The sequence below is a fragment of the Drosophila gunungcola genome (genome assembly GCF_025200985.1).
Source record: "Drosophila gunungcola strain Sukarami chromosome 2L unlocalized genomic scaffold, Dgunungcola_SK_2 000008F, whole genome shotgun sequence".
Classification (NCBI taxonomy): Eukaryota; Metazoa; Arthropoda; class Insecta; order Diptera; family Drosophilidae; genus Drosophila; species Drosophila gunungcola.
The window spans coordinates 2,572,304-2,598,599 of record NW_026453163.1 but is presented as its reverse complement, the minus strand read 5'-3'; the positions used below and the strand labels follow the sequence as shown (position 1 = coordinate 2,598,599).

Here is a 26,296-nt window from a genome sequence, read left to right as displayed (position 1 = left end):
CTGTGAATCGTTCATCGGGATAGCGAACACAGCCAAGCAATAATTATGATTTATGACAAACAAATATAATTGGGGATCTCCTGCGAGCTAACCTTGAACAGTTTCTGCACATTAAACGGGAGTAATAAAAAAGAACATATCTTTCGGATCGGACAAATGGAATCAACAATAAACGTATCGGCAGGGGCCACCTGCTATCTGCCGGAGGTGCAAATCAAAAGGCAATTTCAATAGATGGGAGATATTGGGTATTGCGGGAATTATGGAATTAAAGCCTCCCGTCGCTGGGTCCGTGTGGGGTCCGTTCGATAACCGCAAGCTGGTCCAAAAATAGCTGCAATGCATACTAAATTGGCTGCGACAGAGTCAAAGTTCGATAACTGCAGACACGCACATTTTTGGGTGGTCCCACCCCCGAATCAGAACGCCCACGTTTTGACCTTGCCCCAGCTGTTTGCCAGCTGAACGTAGATAGGTGTGAACGTGCCGGAACTCCTCTTGGGCCGTGGTCGAGCTTTCAAAAGCTTTCTTAAGAGTACTTGCGTAGAAAGCTTGGAGGTTTTCGGTCAAAGCTTTTAGCGCGGAAAATTCGACTCAATGGAATGTCATGTAGATAGTATGTAAATTACCTTGCAATCGATATCAGCTGCGAACGAAAAGCCCGACAAATGTTAACGGAACTTCGACTCTGGCCAGCATTTTCCGGCTGCATTCGCGCAATGTTCGCTGCAGGCAAAGGACGCGAGTGGGAAACTCCGAGGAAAATATATACCGCTAGCCTCCCGCCTCCCTATTGCGTGTACGTGTGCCAAAGGGGCGTGTGCCTGCGCTAGTGTGTGTGTGTGCCAGGGGGAATCGGAAATGTAGTATCCCACTTGGGCGCCCAAGGAGTACATGCAAAATACTACGAGTTGAAGAAGTGCCTTTATAGTTTACCGATTTTCCTGACAATACCGCGCCCAATATTAGTTTAGTCGTCCTCGGCCAACGGATTTAAGCTACCAGTCTACTCAACTACCAGAAACACAAGGCTCAGGGCCAATAAAATGTGTGTTTCACATAAAATTACATAAATTTGCGCTTAAAGTGCCCCATATGAAAATCATTCTATTTAATAATGAAAAACTGTTGCAGACAGCGCCTTAACTAAAGAAATGGTTGCAACCCTGAACAGTTTCCTTTGAGATTTGAGAAGAACACGGAATGCGCCAAAAAAATCTGCAACTGAGTACGAAGTTCACCTTCACCCGCCGTGAACGACATGCAAGCATATGAAAAATCGATACTAGAAGCATCACCAGTTGGCCGCTCCCACTTGTCCACGAAAGTCCGCAGCACCAAGGGGGCCAAGGTATAGGCCCAGACCTTAGACAGCTCAAGAGGAGTCCGGGACATGGTGGATGCCAAGCCGCAGCCACCCGCTCCGGGAGCGATGCCGGGAACTGGAACGCCGCCGGCTGGCTTCGCCGGCGAGCGGTCGAAAATCAAACTTTTCATGGAGCGGACGCCCAGCATCGGGGCCCTCAAGTCCAAGTTTCTCACAGTGCTGGGCAACAGCAACGAACTGCTCAACGGAATATCGAACAAGGTATGCAAACTAGGGCGGGTAGCGTGAGTGACTGCTTTCATGGCAGCCACATGTACCATTCTAATGAAAGTAGTTTGAGAAACTCTTTGTTGGTAGTTAAAGCAGGGTATGGGAATGGGAATAGCCTTAGTGGCTTAGCTTTAGGAGGTCAGTGACTTACAATACTGAATATTCAAATCATAAATTTCATTTTATTCCGAATTTCTTAAGCGACAGAATAATTTCTACGAAAGTGGTAATATGACCAGAGCTTAAACATTTTTTTTTATGATTACTAAAAATTTTCGCCTAAGCAGGAATTCAATTATGGTTATAATGAGACGAGAGCTTAGTGTTTAAATCACGACTGCAATGAATCACGCACTTCTCTAGGGTTGAGCTGGGTAGCCTTGGTAATGAACGCGAAAAGAGGTGTTTGGGGTGGTGCTGGGCTGGCAGATTGTGTGTGGGTTGTGTCTATGCTGCAAAAGCAACTGACACTTTGATACTTTTGTTGTGCTGTTTGTTCTTGCTGTTTCCGCTTTGCTGCTGCACTCGTTTGACCTTCGCTTGGAGGCCCCAATCTGCGTTCGCCGGAGGAGGGTCAGGGGCTTGAATTGAAAATGAAAATGAAAATGGAAATGGGGGTATATTCTGTGCTGTTTCCTTTGTACTTGACTTTCTTCAGCTTTGAGCGCTGCACCCTCGTCCTTGATTGAAATTAATTATATTTGCACCAGCCCAGAAGAAAGAGGAGAGTGTGCAACATTCGATTTTTCGTTAGCTTTCGTTGTTTTGGATTATCAATCATCGAGATTGTTTCCTTAAGTGTTCATCGTTTGTTTTTATGATACTTTTTTTTATGAAGATTACAAAATAAAAACTTTCTTATTTATTAACAGCAACAGTATATATAAACAGGGACTGCAAATATTAATGTTTTTTTTTTTTAAATCCTAGAGTAAATCACTATAAATCGACAAACAAAAAGAGGGAAAATCGTCATGTTGATCATCATTTTGGTCAATTTGTCTATTTCAAACGTTCCTTTAAAATAAAAATTATTGTACCCTTGCAGAGGGTACTATAATTTCAGTAAGAAAATGGCAACGCAGCCAAAGAGACATTTCAGGTCCTATAAAGTTTATATATTTTTGATTATAGAATATTTAATTTTTGTTATTGCTGCAAGAATATATAAACTTCGGCTTCATCACAGAGCTTTGAAAAAGAGAATATGAATGCATAATGACTGTTTTTAAGAAAAATAAAGAAAAACAAAATGTTCAATATAAATGTTCAAAACAGACCTCTGGCACTTATTCGACTTTGATTTTAAATATTTCAAAATGTGTTATGAGAAAATATAAATCAAGCTTATATTACTAAAATGTTGACGATTCCCTTTAAAAATATGTAAAAATTACCCATATATTCTCAAAAGACTGATCAAAATACACGACCGTCTTCTTCAATGGTATCTAAAATCGGGTTAAAAATGTTGATCCAAAAGTAAGCTACAAAAAAAGTTTTGCTTATATGCTAGTCACGCGCAGCGGATCGGGATGTCTATATAGCAATTCTTCCAAGAAACAATCTGTTCAAGATTTCATAATTCGTTGAAGCGCTTAAGATAAAATTTGTTTTTGAAAATGGCATATAGTGCAACGTGTAGATAAACCGTACAAGTTAAGCCTCATAAACTCCATAAATATAAATTGTTCTTTAAAGATAGGTGCTATTATGTGACTATGAGTTTGAACTCAATACAATAGTTCTTTAGTCTGAAAATACACCTACAAAGAAAGATTTACCTATGGAGCATTTTCAGTACAACGCAGATGGTCGAGTTCCTTCTCAAATGTGCCTTTTACTTTGCTTACTTGCAGCTGACCTTGAGTAGCAGCAGCAGCGACTCCGACTACTGCGATGACGACGAGGACATACCCAAATGTGAGTACGCCAGAACACTAAATATGCGGAATAAGTATATATAAGTATATCATTAAACACTGTAACGCTACCCTGAAGTTGACGAGACCATTGATTACACCAAGATCGACTTCGAAGGGCGCCGTGTGAAAGCTCGACGCGCTCACGAAGAGATCATCTCCGGACGATACCGTCAGCCCAATTTGGCGCCACGTAAGTGTTTTACAAAATATTTTTTTAAATATTTGAACCCTTGTTTTTCAACCTGCTATACATTTGTTGTCGATAAGATGTTACTACATACATGGTACAATAGTATAAAAAACTTAGTAAACCCAAATATTTTTTTACTCAATTTAAATGTTTTCCTTTTGATTTTCATCCATTGCGGGTTTTAGTTATTTTAAATATGAAAATGCTAAAATTTTTTTAATTTGTATTTTAAAATTAAATTATGGTTTAAATTTAGGTTAAATAAAATGAATTTTAACCAAATTAAAGTTATTTTAAAGCTAAGTATTTAACATTAAGTCGTATAATTTAATAATTTAACTATTAAATATATAATTTTAGATAGTCAAATACTTCCACTTTTCCACTTTTTATCAGTGTAGAGCTTTAATCCAGTGACACTTTCAACTTAATGGATTCCCGCGCCTTTTACCTGAGGCATATTTATTTTAAAGGGAATGTAATAGTCAGGAGGGAATGTGATGTTGCACATATTTACCATGTCTAACTAAAGAAAACTCTTATAAATGTAATATTCGTGACCCCTTTTAGGTCCTCGGTTGGAACCATCGCGTGGTCGACACACGGCCAGCAAGTTGGGCGGAGGACACCTCCGCTCGAGCTCCGGCTCGTCGAGCAGCTCCACCAGCGACGACGACAGCAGCTCGATGTCCCTGCCCGAGCACATGGCCAACCGGTCGCACGAGGTGAGCAGCACCACCCGCTCGGACTCCATTGAGTCGCGTCACTCCGGCGGATACGAGCGGGCCAGGGCCATAGCCGGAGCCCGGCGCAGCGAGATGGACATGCAGCGGGATGTGCAGAGGACAGTCGAGGGAGTGCCGGAGGCCTTGCCGCCGCACATCGACGTGCAGCCGCCCACGGAGGGCGGAGGGGGAGGGGGAGCGGGGTCCGGAGGAAGGCAGCAATGGGCCGCCGGGGGCAGCAACTCGATGCGCCTGCCGTCGCGCAGTCGGGCCTCCAACAGCAGCACTCTGACCAGCCTGCGGGACGAGCCGGACCAGCTGCTGGCCAGCCCCAGCATGGAGTCCACCGACTGGCGGCACTTCATCCGCTCGGAGTCGCAGAACTCCGTGCCGTCGTGGGCCTCCTCCATCAGCCTGGACTGTCGGGCGGGCGAGGAGCCGGTCAAGGAGTTCATGAAGCACTTCACAGCCCTGCTGTTCGGCGGATCGCCGGCGTCCGTCGACCTGGAACTGAAGTCCGAATTCGGGGTGCTGCTGCGGCTGGAGATCGGCCGTCTGTGGTTCACCCGCTTCCTCACCGAGCAGCGGCACAAGTCCAAGCGGCTGGACTCGGTCACCTTCGGCGGTCTGGCCCAGTACTTCGCCCTGGCCCTCTTCGAGTGCAGCGAGTGCGAGGATTACGGTCCGGCGGCGGTCCTGATGAACCTCTGTTTCCTTTTCTACCACGAGGTCGAGGTGCCCGGCTGCGATCCCTACCGCGAGTACCTGTTCTCCTCGCTGCGCCAGCAGCCCATCTGGCAGCAGGCGCGCTTCTGGAACGCCATCTTCCACGACGCCCTGCAGGCGGAGCGGGAGCACAAGGGTCAGAGCCAGCTGAGGCGCCAGCAGCGCCGCCAGCAGAAGCAGCTAGCCCAGCAGAACCAGCAAAACCAGCAGGGAGCGGAAGCACCAGCTTCCAAATCGCAGCGAAAGCACGGCGGCGGTGACTCCTCGTCCAGCTCCTCGCACCAGGCGGTTCAACCTCAACCACCCACTCCGGCGACTCCGGCGACCACTGGCCCCATTGCGGCCAACCGGAGGCAGAGCAAGACCAGCCTCACCCAGCCACAGTCGGTCAGGGAGCACGAGGACTTTGCATTTCGACAGCTCGGGTGAGTCCTTGTTTCACAACTTTAGAAAGGTTTTTGTTCCCTAGTCAAAAAAAATAAAATGAGCAAAAAAAGAGGACCCGGCAGATAATACAAAATTTAAGTAAAACGAATTTATTTCGATTTTATAGGTTGTTTTATATGATTAAAAACAATGCTTTGTCGATTTATCGATGAACTTTAAGATCGTTGCCCAATGCTTGTAAAATTAAATCGTAGTTCATAAATAGTAATATTATTAAATTCAAACTATATTTATACCCTTGCAGAGAGTATTATAATTTCAGTCAGAAGAGACAAATCCGACCTTATAAAGTATATATATATATAGATTTCGTTAAAGTATTGTCTAATCGAGTAGTAGTTTTTGACCAAAAATTGATTTTTGATTTCGGCTTCGGCTTTAAATTGCTTATAAAAAAAAGCTTTTAAAGATTGGGTGTAATTTCGGAATATAACATTTTCAGTGTGTATTCTTTAATATACTTTACCAAAATTAAAATAAAATACATATTTTTTAAATTCTAACTGTATGTAGCCGCTTAAGAAGCCTTGCTCTAAAAAAAAGTTTTTAAATCAAAAAGAGCTTTAAAAAATTTTTTTTCTTTTACGTTTTGAAGAATTATACAACAAATTTGTTAATAACCACGGTTACGCCTCAAATTGTATAAGTTTGTATATATAATGAGCATTTTTAAAAACTCCAAACGTGGTTTGGAGAATAAATGGTATTAAAATTTGTATGCTGTAGTACAAATATGGTGGTCCATATCTAAGCAATTCGCACTTTTTTTGTATCCCTATGTAATTGACTAATAATTGACTAATAATATCTGTTTTATTCCCAATATCGCCAAGTGAAATATTTTATAAATTATACTCGTGTAAAGCTGTTTTTATATTTATATTTATTTAGAACTTATAAGAACTGATTCCTCATTACCCATCCAAATTTCAAAATATATTCCATTCAAATTCAGTTGCAATTTGTTTGGAAAAGATTTCGCAAAAAATACCTAAACAGATGACCCAAAGACTTAATTGCTTTTCACCTAATATTTGATATTTACAGAGCCTTGACGTGCAATATGCACTCGCTGGGTACATCTCAAGAATTGTGCCTAGACTTCCTTAAAAAAAACGTGGTGGCCCTCAACCTATCCAAGGGTAAGAACCCACTTACCAAGTCTAGTTTACGAAAATTAATTCTTTATTTTAATACCTTAAAGATAAAGCCAAGCTGATAAGAGACAATATCTATCGGATGTATCATGAGACACAACTTTGGGGAGCCCGACACGCCTGAGGTGATCTTTACGGTCTTGTTTCGCCACTAATGTCTTAACATAATCTTATTTTTAACAGCAGTAACAATTGAAAAAGTACCTAACGAAATCGTGTTTCAATCTTCGTCTCAACTAAAGCAAACTTTTGTTTAGGTCAGCCGACAACTCCAAACTAATCCTTACCTAAAGTAGCAGATCAATGAATTTTTCTCTGAAACCTGATGTTTTTACTCGCGTTGTTGTAACCTTAAAGATATTACTGAGTTAGACATTCTTGTAAGTGGGTTTGGTGTGCCCTGAATCTTGCCGATCAATGAATCATAAAGCGATATAATTAGAAGATATAATTTTAAAGATATAATTAATGCATTGAAAAACAAATTTTATTTGTAACCTAAATTGGAATTCATTGGCCAATCTTATTGTTGAAGAGACTTAAAATTTTATGTTTTCTTCATAGCTAAACAAATTTGAATCGCATATCAAATTATGCTTTAAATCAAAGTCAGTTACAAGAATATCAGTACTCCGAATCGTAGGTGGACATTTAAGCAAATACTGATATGTACATGTATCCACAAATTGTGATAATAATATTTTGTGATTACTTTATATAGACCTATATATTTACGTGAACCGAAGTTATGCAATGCAAATAGCTTAAATAACGCAGATTAATTTGTTACAAATCAATATCAATATCTATGCTATGTATTTTAATAATGTAAGAAATAATATTTCGCAATTGTTTAATACATTCAAATTAATAAAAGTCCGAACAAAATTTAAAATGTTTCAAAGAATTATTTCCAGCGCTGTTAGAAGAGTATATACCGAGAAAGAAAGCTTCGAAAAGCCGAAGTTCTTTTAAGTATGCTAATTCTATATCTAAAAATTGATTTATATTAAAATCAATAATATAAAAAATGAGGTAAAAACCTGTTTGAAGTAACTAAAGTAAATCGGAACTCATTAGATGTTATGACAGCTTGTGTTTTAAAATTACCAAAATTTTCATATCCGCTGATATTTAAACCGGTAAAAAATGATAGATTTTGGAACTCTCGGGACAAAAATACTATAACACTATTATTTAACAAAAAAGAAACAAACTTCGGCAAGCCGATGTTTATATATCCTTGCAGCTATTGAAAAAATTAAATATTCTTAAAAACATAAAAATTTTGAATTATAGGCGTATCTGTTGAAACATTAAAACTGTTTTTTGATTTAAAAAAAATTAAAAGCGTAATTCTAAATTTTTACACTATTAAGAAAGAATTTCAAAAAATTTGAAAAATAGAGAAGTACAATATTTTTTCATTTTTTATTTTTATACCCTGCATGGTATTATAATTTCAGTCAGAAGTTTGCAACGCAGTGAAGGAGACGTTTCCGACCCTATAAAGTATATATATTCTTGATCAGCATCACTAGTAGAGTCGATCTAGCCATGTCCGTCCGTCCGTCCGTCTGTCCGTCCGTTTATATGCAAACTAGTCTCTCAGTTTTAAAGCTATCTGTATGAAACTTTCCCAAAAGTTGTCTTTCTATTGCAGGTAGTATATAAGTCGGAACGAGCCGGATCGGACGACTATAGCATATAGCTCCCATAGGAACAATCGGAAAAATAAATGAAAAAAATTATAACTTTGCTGTTTTTTAATTTTTGTTTAGTTCTTCGATATTTAGTAATGGTTAAATATTTCCGATTAACGGTTTAAATTTCATCAAAATCGGACGACTATAGCATATAGCTCCCATAGGAACAATCGGAAAAATAAATGAAAAAAAATTATAACTTTGCTGTTTTTTAATTTTTTGTTTAGTTCTTCGATATTTAGTAATGGTTAAATATTTCCGATTAACGGTTTAAATTTCATCAAAATCGGACGACTATAGCATATAGCTCCCATAGGAACAATCGGAAAATAAATGAAAAAAAATTATAACTTTTCTGTTTTTTAATTTTTTGTTTAGTTCTTCGACATATAGCAATGTTTAATTATTTCAGAATTATGGTATAAATTTTATCAAAATCGGACGTCTATAGCATATAGCTCCCATAGAAATAATAAAAATATATAAAATAACTATCTAATAATTGAGCTGCAAATCATCATAGTTTCAATGTTTTTTTTTAGCACATACTCAAGTAAATCATAATTTAAATGTTTTCAAAAGTATTTAATTAATGCAATAGCTGCAAGGGTATATGAACTTCGGCTTGCCGAAGTTTGCTTTCCTTCTTGTTAGGATTATGATTGTTTTAATGGTAACTACATAATATAATCATTCAATTTTAATATTTTGTAAAGGCCTAATAAAATTTAAGAAATGGACGAAGGGACAGAAGGACGGCCCGACAAACAGGGTCGGAAATATGTCCTTCATAGCGTTGCAAACTTTTTACTGAAATTATATTAATTAATACCCCCTTGATAGTTGGCTAAAAGTTGTCCATAAAAATTTGCATGGGACATACTTGCAAAACCGCATAAACCCCATTTAGTTGAAAATTTTATCAGCTTAAGTTTAAAAAATAAAAAGGTATAAAAATTGAAAAATTTTTATTTTAAAAACTTACAAATCTGAAGGAAACTTAAATACGAATTGAATGTTTTCATTGTATTTCGTAGCTGTGAAAGGTTTTATCACATCATTTCTAGTTTAATCATTATTAATTAACTGTAGCAGTAATTTTAAAGGCATTTTGAAGAAACTCAGACACTGAAAACATTGTTATGGAGTTTTAAAGCTTTAAAACCGATTTTAGCATTAATAGTGAATGTGAAGTACCAAAAAAAGGTCCCCGAATTATTTTACGAGTTGATTTAGTTTAGATGTATCTTAAGTAATATATATTACCACATTTCTGGAAAAAACGTTGGTGGAATAAAGGTGGAATGTTTTGTATTTATTAAAACTAAATGTTTATCGTTGGCTTCATAATGGGCCCAAATAGAGACAGCACATTTTTTGTGTCAATTAGTTGACCATGGCTGAATACGCTCCGCCTTATTTACTACCTGCAACAGGAAGGAATATTTTGGGAAAATTTCATGAAGATAGCTTGAGAGGTTAGCTTGCGTAGAAACGGGTAGACGGTCGGAAAGATGGGCATAGCTAGATCGATTCTTCTAGTGATGCTGATCAAAACATTTATACTGTATAGGGTCGGAAATGTCTCCTTCATTGCATTACAAACTTCTGACTGAATTATAATACCCTACGTTTTAAAAGTCCGTGTTCACTGTCATTTCAAAATTACTTGACCGATTAATTACAAACTTTATACACCCAAAGTTTATTAAAAAAACATTTTTTACATTAAAAGTGTTTTTTACTCTGAATATGACGGACTTTTTATGGAAAAATGGTTTAAAAAAAATGTATCAGAGAACGTTGGGGGAAAGACTTTATCGTAAGTTAACTAACGGACTTTTTAGTAGAAAATAACAGTTTACACTTTAAATGGCCACCAAAAAATGGTTAAAAGAAAATTTATCAGAGAACGTTGGGGGAAAGATTTTATCGTAAGTTAACTTATTTTTTTTGGCTTTTTATTTTCTGATAACTTGCAGCCGAGTTATGGTGAACACCGCCAATTGTTTTCTTCTTAAGACATTCTTTGGAAAGCTCAGTTGCCAGCTTATGCATCAATATTTTTACCCTATATTGTCAAAAGTATAATAATACTCAATCCATATTGAACAAACAAGTTCGCAAAAAAGTGTTTTTTATTTAACCTTGAAACCCTAACCCCCCTTAACTAACAAACCAGTTTTAGAGACCCTTGCAGCTATTCCAAAAATTAAATAAAAATTAAATATTTTTTAAAACAACATTTCGATTTTTATGCTTATATTTTTTGTCTTATTTTAATAAAAAAGAACCGTACTTATAAAACAATAACTACTTTGCATCGAAGTATATTTAAATCAATTGAAACAAGAAAGAAAGCAAACTTCGGCAAGCCGAAGTTCATACACCCTTGCAGATATTGCAAGAATTAAATACTTTTGAAAACATTGAAATTATGATTTATTTGCGTATTATTAGATAGATAGTTTGTATATTTTTATTGTTTCTATGGGAGCTATGTGATAAAGTCGTCAGATTTTGATGAAATCTAAGCCGTAATTTTGAAATAATTACCCAATACTATATGTCGAAGAATTAAAAAAAAAATTAAAAAACAGATAAGTTATAATTTTTTTCATTTTTTTTTTAATATTTTAATTTTAGCTTGCCGAAATTTGCTTTTTAACTTGTAATTTACATTGATTCTTTAGTTACCCATAAAAAGTTTTGTTTATGCCTAGCAACTCGTCTACATATTTTGTTGTTTTCTCGATTTTAACAGGCATCTTATCTTGTTAAATCGCTTTATGTATCAAAACATAGAAGACATATATTGAAAAGCTTATGCTCAACTGGATTATGTCTGTTAGTCTTGACATACTTTAACGCTAGTTCGATGAACAGTGCACCAAAACTTTCAATCGGATTAGAATGAATTTTATTAATAACAAGAAAGAAAGCAAACTTCGGCAAGCCGAAGTTCATATACCCTTGCAGCTATTGCAAGAACTAAACATTTTTGAAAACATTAAAATTATGATTTACTTGCGTATATGTTTAAAAACATTGAAGCTATGATGATTTGCAGCTCAATTATTTGATAGTTATTTTATATATTTTTATTATTTCTATGGGAACTATATGATATAGACGTCCGATTTTGATAAATTTAAACCATAATTCTAAAATATTTAACCATTGCTATATGTCGTAGAACTAAACAAAAAATTAAAAACAGAAAAGTTATAATTTTTTTTCATTTATTTTTCCGATTGTTCCTATGGGAGCTATATGCTATAGTCGTCCGATCCGGCTCGTTCCGACTTATATACTATCTGCAATAGAAAGACAACTTTTGGGAAAGTTTCATACAGATAGCTTTAAAACTGAGAGACTAGTTTGCATATAAACGGACGGACAGACGGACGGACAGACGGACGGACAGACGGACGGACAGACGGACGGACAGACGGACATGGCTAGATCGACTCTACTAGTGATGCTGATCAAGAATATATACTTTATAGGGTCGGAAACGTCTCCTTCACTGCGTTGCAAACTTCTGACTGAAATTATAATACCTTCTGCAAGGGTATAAAAATATTCAATTTTACTGCAGCCTTACTGAATTTTTAAGGCCCAATACTCGCCTAAAAATGTTAACTTTTTACTATTATTTCTCGGTTGCAGCACTGCAAATTTTTAATAGAATTGTCCCTAGATTAGCGAAAGGAGCTGAGCCTATTTGATATACTTCGTATTGTTAATTGAGAATTTTAATCGTTTTTAAATAATTATAATTTATCTAATTACTGAATAAAGAATTTATTATAATTTTCATCAAGTTCTATGACTATGCAGCTCACCAAAAAGTTTGATACGGTTTTTTAGAAAAAGACAATCCTCTTTTATTGAGTGAAATAAAGGTTGACGTATCCAGCAACATTGTATGAATTTGGGTAAAAACACACTTCCAATATATTTAGATTAACTGAAAACGTTTGACGAATATTGGGAAAGTTAGCTGTAAAATGAAATCATGTTCTAAAACCAAAAGTCACTTTTAATATTAATTTTTTGTCTCTTTATTAAATTGATGCTTCAAAATAACATTATTCGCTTAACTTCTTTATATTTGTTGGGGTGAATGAATACATATATAAATAAATAAAAATGTAGTTTTTTGTTAGTTGCATAATAATGGCTGAAATTTCCTTTTTGCCGCGGTTCATGCTTTTAAAATTGGACTACATTGAGGGTTTTTAATACTTTCCAGCTCGAAAAAGATATTCAATATTTAGCTTAGGGTAAAATGTTTAGTTTCCCAAGATGTATATAAGTTTAACAATTACAATTTATTTAGTTAATTCTTTGTACAAACCGAACAAGCCTGAGCCTTGTACAGAAAACAAAGAACTTTCGGGCATGTTATAACATTTATAATTAAAAACTAAATACAACTGACAGAAAATATTGATCGTAATTACAAGAATTTATAATGAAATAATAAGATAAATATTAATAGTAATAATTTATAGCAATAGACAAGCTGAAAGCTATAACAACAATTGCGTGTGTACGATTTGAACTTTATTTTGAAGATTTTCAACTTTTTTATTTTCATGTCGGGCCAGATGCTTAGAATTCAATTGACGGTCGGATCCTCTCATATAAATATATACAATACACTTGAAACCTAAGGTCGCTTGCTCTTTCCATATATATCAATTAATGCATATGTGTATATCTCTTTTAGTAAGGTAGGTGGTAGTTGGTCTCCGATGCGGCTGCCATGTCCTTGCCCAGCATGCGGCTAGTGTTTGTTGTTGCGATCACAAGTTGGCGACATGATTCCCGACCTAATCCACGATGATCTGGAAGGTCACTGACCCCATCCGGTCGCGGGCACTGCCGCTGTAATGGATGTTCTTGGCCCAGGCGCGGCACTCAACGTCCAGCATTTGGCCCTTGGGCGGCGAGTTGAACTGGACGGCGACCAGAGGACTCAGGTATCCCCCCTGGTTCAAGAACGGGTAGTAGTAGCTTGGGAATCCCTGGCTGGGGAAGTACCTGATGTTCTGGAAGTTCTCCTTGTCCTTGCCCAAGTGTCCGTTGCAGCTCACCCAGATTTGCTGGCGCTGAAACACAGAATGGCGTTACTCTTACGTTCATACGCTTTCAAATGGGTTGCAGGGATCAAGAACTCCTTGGTGCTTGGTGCTTGGGTCCACTTACCTCCTCCTTCTTCGTGTCGTTGATCACCGTCCTCAGATCTTCTGGCATACCCTTCTGCGCCTCGTCGAACACTTCCGGAACCCAGCCATAGATTTTGTTCAGCTTCAGGAATATGCAGGGCTGGTTTGTCTTGTAGCCGTAGTTGTTGGCTCGCGAGCAGCTGCCAAACAACTCCGTGTTGACCACGCACACGTCTGTGGGATCGTGGGTCTGTCCGAAGCCACAGTGCTTCATCTCCCGACCCTCGGTGTGGTTGTAGTCTGCAGTGCGCCGAATTCCAGAATAATTAGTACCCGCTTCCATCTAAACAAAACCAGTACGCTTACCCCGGAGGAAGTCATCAATCAGCTCGATCCAGTAGTCGCTCTCGGCCTGCTTCCTGCCATCGAAGGAGATCACCGATCCACGCTCGGTCTGCTCGCTCAAGGGACGGAATCCCAGGCCAGGATTAGTGCCTATCAGGGAGTCGTGCAGCTTCCACTTGGGCTCCGTATCGCTGACGGTGGACAACAGACCCTGCATGCAAATGGTGAACAGGGCGGCGAGCACGATGTAGAAGATCGTGTAGAACAGCAGCAGCTGACCTGTGGTAATGACAGACACCCGAATGATCAGACAAGTAAATGGAATACAGAATGTATAATAGAAAATAGAACATATAATAGTTCTTAGAAGTAAACAAACACTTCATTATCAAACATTTTACATTTCTACACCCGAAAAAAAATAATGTTTAAATTAAACAAGTGTGCCTTGAAAGTACCTCGGGCAGTATTTATATACATAAGAGTCTAAGACTGTAGCCTTAGGCACATAAGCTTTATTTTCATACATTCGTGGTATTAATTTAAAACTCATTTTACTGAGTATAAATTTTCATACCCAATAGTTTTAAATTCATGTTATAATAGTTAAGTTTCTATGATAATTTTTTCTTTGGTATACTATTTTCTCTCGCTTAACCATATTAGCTTGAGTCAATGGGGCCAAAAATCTGGCATTTCTTTACCCGTTTAGCTAATGAGGTGATGTAAAGCATATTGTACAATTATTAAAATATATTAAAAGACTTAAATTTTCAATCAACTAAAAATACAATCCTTAGGATTTTTATAAGACATAGTCAATCCAAACAAAATTAACCAAAAAAAGCCAAAATGACAATTTTAAATTGCTTCATGATGATGCCCTGTAGGTTGTGCATCGTTATATTTTTTATGTATGTATATAAGCTCTCCTAGGAGGGATACAGCATACTTCGAACTCTAAAGTAAAACCGCGTGAAATCGGAGGATGATTTTGGTAGTTAATTGATCAAAAAATCACTTCATTTCTCGACGGTACCCGAAAGAACTCGTAAATCAAAGTATCACTATGCAAAGTTCTTCTCAATTCTTATGAACAAGATAAGAAATTAAGCTAAATTACAATTTTAACTTGTTATGTTTTTCAATTCCGAGGGGCTTACAAGCATTTCGATCAGATAAGTCTTCGCCTCTTTTTACTAGAATTTTTTAATTTTTATTTAATAATATTCCATTAACTTTCATCTTTAAAAATATACCAAAAAACCGATGCAACGACCAACGAAATGTTGGCATAATTTAGCTTGATGTATATTAAAAAAAAACACTTTTGACCAAAAGTCTGGTCCGCGGTCCAGTGTGGCAATGGAAAACTAAAGTTGTGTTGATATAAGAAACGTTTCTGCCCCAACAATATGGCAAGAGTTCATAGCTATCATCACAAGTTTATTATAAAAGATACAACTGCGAAATGACATTGTTCTTTGTGTTTTTCTTTTGTAGCGCATACGATTACGATTTGATTGTTTCTGTCACTTGCGAAAATGGGGGCTTCTATGAATCTGTGGAACTGGATGAATGGGGGATCTAAGAATGGAAATGATAATGAAAACGAGAATGGGGACAAAGGCAGGGCGGGCTTATGCAATCCTAACGAGCACGCAGCTAATCGAACGTTTACGACGAGTGCAGTAACTAAGACCAGAAACAACAAACAGAATGCCGGGACTCGAGCGCGGGACCGGCGTTTTTCAGTATTTCAATGTCATTAACATTGACGACTCAGCTAGAATTTAGTGGGCTGTTTGCTACTTTCCCTGCGGCTACCGGCCTCCGGCCACCGGATAGAGAACACCGGACATCGGGCGCCCGACTCGGCCAAGCCCCATAGCAATTGCATAAATAAGCGGCAACATCGACAAACCGAAATTGACAGCGCCCCCGAGAAAAAACGACCACTAGAGCTCAAATTTCCAAACAAATTAATCGTATGAATGAATATCGAATACAATGCACGGCCCCAGAGTACAGTAGGCAACAAAGGCAATAGGAAATGGCTCGTTACGCGGTTGATATAGACCTCTTCACCGAACTATCAGTGGGCCTTGGTAAGGTCTTTTCCAAATACTTGTTGTGTCGATTGAAAATTGGTTTGGGCCGGCAAATTACAATTTTGTTCTTTCATATTTGAGTACCCATTAATTAATCACTGTGCAATCGATTGCATTTTTTCTGCTTGGTAATGGCCCTTCTATACGTAAGTTTTAATGGCACATTGAACAGTGTTCGAAAATATAAGAGTTTATCACTACTCCGTTTAAAGAAGCACAGCCCCTAGAATAGTTCGAGAGGGATTTACCTAAGTTTCCAATTCACTTCCCCCTAAGTTTTAGTTGTAAAAACTAACGTATCAACAGGTAGTCATGGCTTTAGCATACAGACTTCTTAGCTATTAGATACAATTCATACATATTAGTTTTCCCTTTTTATATATCTGGTCTTGGCCGGTTCGAACATTCTGTGACAGGAGCTATCAATTGGTAATCGATGGCCTTTGCCGTCGGTTGGTAACAACTTTTCCGTATTTGAGTTTCCAGTTGCTCATCAAAGTTTCAGTCCGCCAAATGGCTGGGCTGCTTGTTGCCAAGTCCAAATGGGAAGTAATTGCGTTCAAGTACAAGGAAACAAGTTTGGCAATGACCAGAGCGGACCCAGCCATAGACAAGCACCAGGGGCAGACTATCACACTGGTGGTGTGACGCCAGTCGTCCGCCGCACCACCGCCACCCACCCACTGTCCCATTACCAGTCCCAATCGCCGCCTGGCAAGGTGGGGCGACGCGACGGCCTGTGGCGCTGGCTACCAATATCCGATGTGAAAGGAATTCTGGTCTACACGCCTACGATTACATGACGGCAGAGTCCCCAAACATTCTTATGTCTTCGCTGAATGAGGCATTACAAAAACTCGCACGAGGAGGGACCGCCATTGCCTTTCCCTCTGAAATCGATAAGTCTACTCCACTTTAATGGATAATAGAACGAAAATATAAAACGTATGGGGAGCCATTTTTATATGTCTATTGCAGACCATGTTCCTCCAACAACGTATGCAGCAAATCTATTTGAAATAGTGACACATTTATTACTTTTTCATGCCCCAAGCGGCTTAGCTGCATTAGTGGCAACATCGTAAAAATATGGTTTCTCGTAATTTACTTTTTATTATTTAAAAAAAACTTAATGACGTTTATGGCAAATGACGATTTTCAGTGATGACAATGTCACCATGATAGAGATAAGCAATTTGGCCCAAATGAATATTTTAAACCCACATAGTCAACAGTGCTGGCCCTTATAGGAAAACATCAGAAAATTCTAATTTGGCCTCTGTGCAAAATCAAAGATATTGGCTTGCATATGTAAGTGGAAAATTTAATTTTAAATTTGGTATTTCAAGCAAGTTCTTTGCCTTGAAATACATTTCATTTTTTGAATACACGCAAAGCAATCCCAAACAAACTTAAGATCTGGCACATATCTGGCATAGAAATGATTATCTGGCTTGCCAAGAACTCAGCTAGCCAACTAAAAAAAGGCGAAAACCCCTGTTGCATAACTCAATTTTAAGACGGAAATCCTTTATCCCGAAGGACAAGTGATGGCTAAACCTCTTGCTCCGGCTCAAAACTTACTCAACACTTATGTAAAAGTAAAAAAAGATGTCGGCGGGCGGTATCAAGTTTATGCACAACAGTAAATGGGACTCGTAAAGAAAACTTATACGGCATACCCCCTTTGGGGGGAGTTGTGCAACCAGTCATAGAGGTGGAGTGGTGCAACTCAGTGATATAATAATACTGAGCAATCATTGTGAGGACGAAGGCGTCGCTTATCCTTGCCCGTTCGTCCGTTCGCTGGTGCGGTAAACAAACTTAAAGGACCCGTGACCCATATAATAAAGCGCCACTCCCACCCAACCTATCCCCATTTCAATCCCCTTCCCCGGAAAACCCAACCCAAAAGTGCTGGAAACGCTAGTAGGTTTGCATGACCAACTGCTGATAACCTCGCTTCGATCTAGACGAGGCCCTAGGCGTCAACCAAGTAAAGCCACCAAGGCCGACTAAGCTTAATAATTTAGTTACGTGTTGGACGCACATATGGCCAGAATCCAGGACACCGCGGCAGTCACTAAAAACTACTCGCCGAGTGGCTTAATTTGCACACTTGACCAGTAAGGTGTGGGAAATCTGCTAGCGGCCTGCACATGTGCAACCACATTTATGAAGCACTTTTGTGTGACAATCTGAAAAATCTAGTGATGTATTTAACTGTATATTAAAATAAAATTGAAATGGTGAATTTTATTTGTTTATACCAACATTTTGGGAACTACACAATCGAAAATTAAGAGTAAAACCTGTTTGAGGTCATTGAACACGTTGGTTTCACTTAAAAAAGACCTTAGACATAAGCTTAGACATTCACAAAAAGTATATCTTTTCACTGCCTTTTCATGCCCTTGCAGAGAGATTGCAACGCAGTGAAGAAGACATTCCCGAATCTATAAAGCTTATATCCTCTTGATCAGCATCATCTGCAGTAAACTTTATCAAAAGCATATAAATCGGAACGAGCCGGATCGGACGACTATATCAGTTAGCTCCCGTAGAAGCAATCGGAAAACTAAAACTCTGCAAGCAATTACAACTTTGCGGTTTTTCAATTTTTTTGCAAACAGCAAGTAAAGCAATTTTAAAATAAATATTGATGTTTTTAGATTTTTTTGCTTGCGTTTTTATTTACACTTTAATACTTTGATTGCAAAAATACATTTTTTTGTATCCTGAAAATGTGATTTGTAAGAGCTAAAAATGACGATCAAAATGTATAGACAAGAATTTCTTTTTAATAATGAGTAATATATTTCGGACCATTGCTGTAATAAATTCAGATTATTCAAATCTTTGAAAAAAATATTTTTTTCAGTGTACTTGGGCACGGGTTGTTAATCGGAACTAAAGAGAAGCAACAATTATGACGCCACCGATACGAAATTCTTGCCAAGGAGAGGCGGAAAGTAATGAAGGAATGGAAGGATGCAACTTGTTGGTGTCTGTCATCATAATATTATACTCATTACCCCGGACCACATCCAGCCAGATAAAGTGGGTCACGTCACCTCTCGCCTCGTTCCGTTCCGTCCCGTCCCGTTCCGTCCCGTCCCGTCCCGTCCCGTCCCGTCCCGACCCATGCCCATTCCCATTGCCAATAAGCTTGTCCCAAATGAGAGCGACGTCCGTCTCCGTGGCGCCGTTCCATTTGTTGCTGTTCGCCGCACCCTTTGTCCATGCGTCACCACCACAGACACAGGCATAGACAAGCGGACACACAGACACAGTGGCACACTAGCGCACCCAGGATCCTTTGGCCATCTTTCTTTTTGCTGTCTGTGTGCTTAGGGCCTATAGCATACTTTGCGGCATTTTAAGTGAATTAATTTCACATGCTAACGAGCGGAATGATCCAAATGCCCTGCCCATGGCAAACATTGCAAACGTTTAGTTTGCTGATTATTTGTGGGCCAGAATGCGGGTTGGACTGGCTTTTCCCTTTCATCCAGCACTGTGTTTTTAATCGGTTCAGTCCAAATAGAAAACAGCCGAATTATTCAAAGGGGGCAATTAAACCCAGTAATATATTGACAACGCGAAAAGTTCAGTTCCAATTGGATCATTGTGTTTGATTAAAAAAGGTAATTTGCTTAAGTTAGTTTTTTAACTTGGAACAATGTTTACTTTAGCCTTTTTACATAACCATTAAAGAACATTAGAAATACACTTTTATACTTTTAAATATATAAATGCGAACCCCTAAGAAAGAGAAACGCCGAAATATAACTTAACCTGGTACATTTCGATTTTCAACATAAACTTTAAGACTTTACTTTAGCCTCTAAACATGACGATTAAATAAGAACTTATTTATACTTAAAAATAAATGGTATTTCTTTTGTCAAAAGCAACTTGATATCCAAAACCGAATATTTATATGGTTATTAAGAGAAAGGCTACAAAAAAAAAGAAATAATTAAACAATTGTTCAATTTAAATGAATAGTGTTTTGTGAAAATTAATTTTATTTTCAAATCAGCAAATTTAACTAACTTCCTGGGGTTTAATTGAATTGTGTAGCTTATCGTAGACTTTGTCACTATTGTGACAATTAGTTAGCAGCATGTCAATGTAACCAGATAGCGGGGCGTGGTGGGGGCGATTAATGGGGCAATCAGATTCAACAGGGGAAATGCGGTTTTAGCCGGTTTGAGCCCGATTTAGAAACTGGCTAGGGCAATGATTTGTCTGTTCGTTCTGGTGCATTGTAGTTGCATTGATCTGATATCCGTCACAAGAGGAAAAGTTTGTTCAATATTCTATTAATGAACTGGCTTGATACATTTAAAACAGACTTAATATTGAATCAAAACAAAATCAGAAACTTCAATAACAAAATATAGATAATCGCATGCTAACAACATGTTTCTAATTGGAGTTTAAAATATTTGTTATAAGCAGGTATATATTAAATTTCGATTTTGTTTCTGTAATTGTAATTGCGGTGTAGAGAAAATGTGTAACAAATCGAAAAAATTTTCAAAAAAAAAAAAACATAAACCCGCTGAACCGGTTCTACGAGTGGGTTCATCCCCACCAAAAAACAACCAGCACGAACCTAAACAAGTTCTCATTGCGTTAATTAATGGAAATCAAAGCTTAGACTTCGCTTAAAAATAGAATTAAATCAGAGTTTGTGTGGCGATCGTAAATCAAATTAAATTTTTTTGGACCTTGTTGTGCATTTGTTTGCCTCTGTACGCCCTTTATGCCTTTTGTTAAAGGGAAAGTAGCTACATTAATCTGCTTTACTGATTGACACTATTTTCCCTGGGGCCGTTTCAATTTAATTCTCCCACTAATGCATTGCACATGGCAAAAATTGGCTGGCAATAACCAGTGCAAAGCCAAAGGACATGCACCACGAACAGGATTTAATGATAGGCATTAGCTGAAGCCAATCCAAGCAATTTAACCCAGCTGCATATTTACATACATACTAAATATATAGTATGTTTAACAAATACATATTGTTAAGTGGACATTTGACATCTGCTGTCTAAAGCAGGTGTGTCAACAGAGGAAAACATTTTTTAAGGCCTGGCTAAAACGGAAAACAATTCAAGAACAAGTCGCACAATTCAGAATTAATATTTTGAGCTATTAAAGCGTTTAGGGGGTTAACCTGGAGCGTCACTTATACATAATTTCAACATTTCGATAAAACTTGCCCAACTTAATTAAATGCAAACAATCGAAGTCAATGTAATTATTCAGCGTTTTCACTGATAAGAGGTTCAAAAAACTGTCCCCTTACGTGCCCCATTTACCCAATGCAAAACAAATTCTAGTGTTTCAGCAATTTGCATAGCGATCGACAGCTGTCTGAAATATTGGTTTCTGAGAGCGTGAAAACTTGCTCTGCCTCTCTCTGTGAAACCTTGAATTTGCTTACAGAACCCATTATAAGAAGGCAAATATTATTGTCGATAAAAGCGATCTGCTCCCTGCCTCTCACGTTTTCCCCGATTCCCTCCTTTGCGAACGTGGTTCCGTGTCCATTTTCGAAAATCAAGAATTCGCATTATCGTTAAAATTTGCTTTGCTTTGTGGGTAACGAGAATCGGGAGATGGGCAAGCAAATTAAAAAAGGCAATTTAAGAAAGATATAAGCAAACGAACATAAGCAAGTGTACATCTGTTTAGTCTCAGTATTTTAGTAGGCGGTTTAGATAATCGTTGTTTAGTTTCTAGTCAAAGCAAGTATAATTCTTTAAATTTGTAATGACTGCCCGTAAAAACCCCCTTTTTCTTGTTGGGCAGTGTTTTTATCTACTTTATGGCGACTCAACATTCTAAAGCCCTCGCATCGGGGATCTCTGAAGCAGCTTCTCTACCTCATCTCACTTCCCTAATATGACTCGCTAAATCAACTGATAAGCCGTATTTACAAGCACACGCTCCTCGTATATATGTAGTTTCCACAACCAAATGACGAACATGAGGCTGGTTAAATGTATGCAGTAAGCAATCGCATTTTTGTTTCTATGTACAGAACGATTGTGAATATCTCATGTGGGTTTTACACAGAACACTCTTGTGCAGATTGGTTGTAGAATGCGTAAAAAGAAGAGTCATAGTCGAGTCATTGCATGAAAATCTACTCTAAATTTTAGCAAAAATTGGATGGATTAGAAAAGTATTAAAGCCTTAATAGGTTTGTTGTTAAGAGCTGGAGTGCTTTAAGTATCTAAAAGCCACAATTTCAATTGGTTAATAAGTTTACTAAGAAATCGACTTTGTTATTTTCAAATATTAAAGCTAGTTTGAGAATTTTTAAAGACAAATCACTTAATTTCATCAAAAAATATATACTCAAAAAATCTTAATTTTTGTATATTGATTTCGAAAGTTGTTTCAAACCTCTTGAAGTTATATTATCACCACTATATTTACTTACTCCAATTTTTGCCGGTTCGACCGAAGAAGGTTCCATCCTGGGGATCGTAGATCATTTGCGAGAAGGTTTGCTTCTTCGCTGGCTGCGGGAATTCGAATTCGCCTTTGCCGCCCTTTGCGTTATTCTTCGACATTTTGGCGCTGTTCTTTCGCACTTTTAACGGTTAACTTTTTTATTTTTCGCTTGGACTCCAAAATTTGGTTAATGTTTTTCGTTGATGACGTGGACAGCGCGAAGGCTGCGAAAACTGATTTATGTATACGAAAAGCTGTGTATATGCGATGATTCAGCAGACTCGGAAATAAATTTTTCTTTTTTTCGCACTCGCAGCACTCTTATATATTTTTTTGAAAAACTTTTTGTAATTATGCAATTATTTGCGGTTCGAATACTCGGATGGTTGAAACGATGTAGAGTGATTTCGAAACGACTGTGGTTCGCGGAAGAAGCCGGAACAGAAGCGCCCACAAACGGTCTGGGGGATACGAGAAGTTGCTGCCAACTCTAGAATCACTGCTTCCTGCGACTGCGAAAGGCGTTGCGTGCTGAGTGCTGCGTGCTGCGCTCTCGGCGAAAGATCACCAACTAACCGAACGCCACAGTCAAAGCAAAGCTAAAAACAGCGTTCAAGCAGCGTTCTTCGCCCCTCAACACTCACACAGCCATGAGCTCTCGCTCTCCCGCCAACAAAAGCTTTAAGATAAGAGTGCTGGTACACTGAAAACAAGAACTGTGCGTGTTGACCAACTTCAGCAAGTCAGTTTTTTTGCTTGTATAGCCAATATTTATTAGTTACATCTGATAAGTCATTATAATCGTAAATTACAGGATTCAGTTTAAGAATCGAATTGAGAACTGCGTTGCTGCTAGCTTAGATAGTTTTTTTTACGGTACCGTTAGTAACAAATTAAAGGTCCCTGATTCTTATAAATATTTTTTCTAAGAAATTATAAACTTCAGCACAGAAGTTCGTCAATTACTTGGGTTAAAATTGCGCCAAAGCCATGTTTAGCGTACAAAAACGTTGATTCTTACGAAAACCCACTTTGGGCCCATAAATGTGTTTTTGTTGTGATTAAAAGTTATCTTCAATCCCTGTTTCGGTTACGGTCTCAAATCGAGCAAAGTGGCTTAATACCGGTTAGGAAAAAGTCTGGATATCGTTTGTTGTGTAAGGTGAAGTGGGGTTAAAATCAAAATTAATAATATCTCATTTTATAAATGGTAAATCGTGGGCTTCGACTATTTTTGTTGAAAAATATTTGACATTTGATTTTGTCAAAAATATTTTAATTAAATTTATTTGTGATTTTATCAAAATAAAACTTCCGATATTTCGAAGTTCGCTTATATAACGGACAGATCAAATAAATAAACATATTGCATCGCAAACTTTTGACTGAAATTATAACAAATTATATGAAAAAGACTTTTAACAAAATAATACTCATCTGCGGACAGGGTTAAGTAGAATATGTATTAACAGATTAAAGTTACCTTAAGCTTATTCACAACATCGTGTTATTCCACGCATTTCCGATTTCTCACAGTGTAATGTCGACAGCTGTTGAACGTTTTCGAAACTTTGCCAAGCAACATGAGAAAAGGCCAAAGCAAAAGCTTGTTGGCCAGGGGGCAGTGAGGGGTTGCCCAAGGTGTGTGTGTGTGTGAGCTTGTGGTTTCGTGTGTGCTTTACCTTGCCTTTCTCTCTTTCTCTCCACCACTCTTTCTTTTGCTGGCTATGCAAATAGAATAAATGATTGAGTGCAGACAGCGGGCAGACAACAACACACCCGAGGGAGGTTGTTTGGGTCAAGCAGTTTCTGCTAGTGCTAAAAGTTTAGTACTTAAAATCAGTGGGGCCCACTCATCCCTCAAAGAATGCGATGCGCCCCTGCTTTATAAATATTAAAAAACACAAAGCACAAAGAAAATCGCACGCACACTAGTTCAGGCCTCTCCTGCTCTCCCAATCTTCCGTTCTCCCAGTCAATCGCTCCGACATGCGCCGAGAGTTGAGTACATTGGCTCCATTAATCTCCACCCCCACCCTCGCTCATGCCCCTCTACCCACCCCCACCACTGCTGCGCTCATTATGCTTGCGTGTTGTTGTAGTTCCTAGCACTCGCTTTGTTTTGCTTTTCCACGCTCTCCCAAACGGTTGGATCAGTTTTTTGGCTGCTCTGGGCTTCGGAAATTTCCACGCGGAAAACGGGAAAACTTTCTTTGTTATTGTTCCTCAATCATTATTCGTGGCCATCAGCATCTGCATAATGTGAATGCTGCACTGAAACAAAATTACTTGCTTATGTTCTCAATGTTCACTATTTTGCGAAAAATGAAATTGAGAAATACAAATTATTTTTATATCATTAGGGTCATACATACATACATATATACCTTAAAAAAAGGTACGATAGGTACGATCCGTATATCATGGGATTTACCATTAATAAACTTGGAGTGGGATGAATAATTTTGTAGAGTGTAAGATTGATTGATTAATTCCCACAAATGTGCACTTCCTCCTGCTCGGCAACCCCTTGCAGCTCCGAATGCCAACTCCCCCGACAATAGGTTGCCATTGCCAATTGCCTCCTTCTTGAACTGTTGCTGCTGATTAAGGGTACATTTGTGCACGGTATTATGTTTACGTATCTCGGTGCTTCACTGTTGTAATCTTCACAAGTTGATTAAATTACACTTGACAACGGCAGGCACATAATGTCGACAACTCAATTGTAAGGCGCAATTCCTGCATCTGAGTTTATTGGGTTCTCAGACTAGAGGTGTTTATGCAGGCAGGAGCTGTTTGTCATCAGTCACTTATGTAAATACTGTGATATATTGGCTGGCTGGGATTTCGGTAATTGCACCACAATGTCGAGTGTCAACTATACCTGTTTGCCCAAATCATATACACCCCATTGGCAGTGAAACCCATGAAAATACCTTTTCAATTGCGTACATATGTATATGCACATAAATTGTCACACATTCGAAGGTTGGGACCATCATGAGTAACTTTCTCGGTTTTGTCCGGTTATATCCACACAATAGTTGCCACTGAAAGAAGCTCCCGCTTCTGTTCAACTGAACAGAACTCCAGATTAAGCAAATGTAATTACACATGGCAGGCCTCGCTTTGCTCCCGGGAATATCTTCGGCCAACCAGTCAATCTGAATTATCTGGTCCAAACCGACTTTCCAGCGACTCCTGTGTGCGTGAGCGTGTCAATCTTTCAATCTCAAAGAGCTTCCTCATTAGAGATTTGCTTTGATTTTTCTATTTAGCGAAATATCTGAGCGACTGTTTGCTTGAGGTTCTGCGGACAATGTTCTGTCACTCAGCTAATTAGCTGTCAATTAGCGGGTAAGAGTTGTTGCATGTACATATGCATGCCATAAGCTGACCAGATAAATGCAAGTATAGATCCACTTAATTACTCCAAAGACAAGTGATCATTTCAAACAACGATCAGTGAGTCTAAAAATGGTTTGAACCCTGAACTTAAATTTCAAAATTACACTCAGAAAACTAGATTCCTTGAATTAAGGAAAACATGGACTAATTTAAGGAAAAATGGCCTTAAATTTGGGAATAATTGCCTTAAATTTGAGCCTTCAATACAAAATTTAGGAAAACATGACCTAAAACGACACCCAAGGCCATTATGGCCTTAAACTTCGTTTTAGGACATGCTTTTCCAAATGTTGTATGAA

General features: G+C 38.2%; 2 protein-coding genes across 4 annotated transcripts; one reads left to right on the top strand and one right to left on the bottom strand.

Annotated features, from left to right (window-relative positions):
• Positions 1-701: 701 nt before the first annotated feature.
• Positions 702-7,645, top strand: LOC128253408 (uncharacterized protein KIAA0513). Of its 3 annotated transcripts, none has more exons than XM_052981774.1 (7): positions 702-1,048; positions 1,135-1,588; positions 3,457-3,520; positions 3,599-3,712; positions 4,283-5,588; positions 6,658-6,752; positions 6,815-7,645. In XM_052981774.1, exons 2-7 carry the CDS (start codon positions 1,394-1,396, stop codon positions 6,889-6,891), a joined length of 1,851 nt encoding a protein of 616 aa, XP_052837734.1. In that variant the 5' UTR covers positions 702-1,048; positions 1,135-1,393; the 3' UTR covers positions 6,892-7,645. The 3 variants fall into 3 exon arrangements, with proteins under 3 accessions (XP_052837734.1, XP_052837735.1, XP_052837733.1); XM_052981775.1 differs by having other exon boundaries at positions 702-1,588; positions 6,815-6,892; positions 6,954-7,645; XM_052981773.1 differs by having other exon boundaries at positions 702-1,588; positions 6,815-6,892; positions 6,951-7,645.
• Positions 7,646-12,791: 5,146 nt separating this feature from the next.
• LOC128253374 (sodium/potassium-transporting ATPase subunit beta-1) lies at positions 12,792-23,176 on the bottom strand. The gene is made up of 4 exons (XM_052981720.1): positions 22,573-23,176; positions 14,017-14,274; positions 13,691-13,950; positions 12,792-13,593 (listed from the first exon to the last, which is right to left on the bottom strand). Exons 1-4 carry the CDS (start codon positions 22,703-22,705, stop codon positions 13,315-13,317), a joined length of 930 nt encoding a protein of 309 aa, XP_052837680.1. The 5' UTR covers positions 22,706-23,176; the 3' UTR covers positions 12,792-13,314.
• Positions 23,177-26,296: the final 3,120 nt, after the last annotated feature.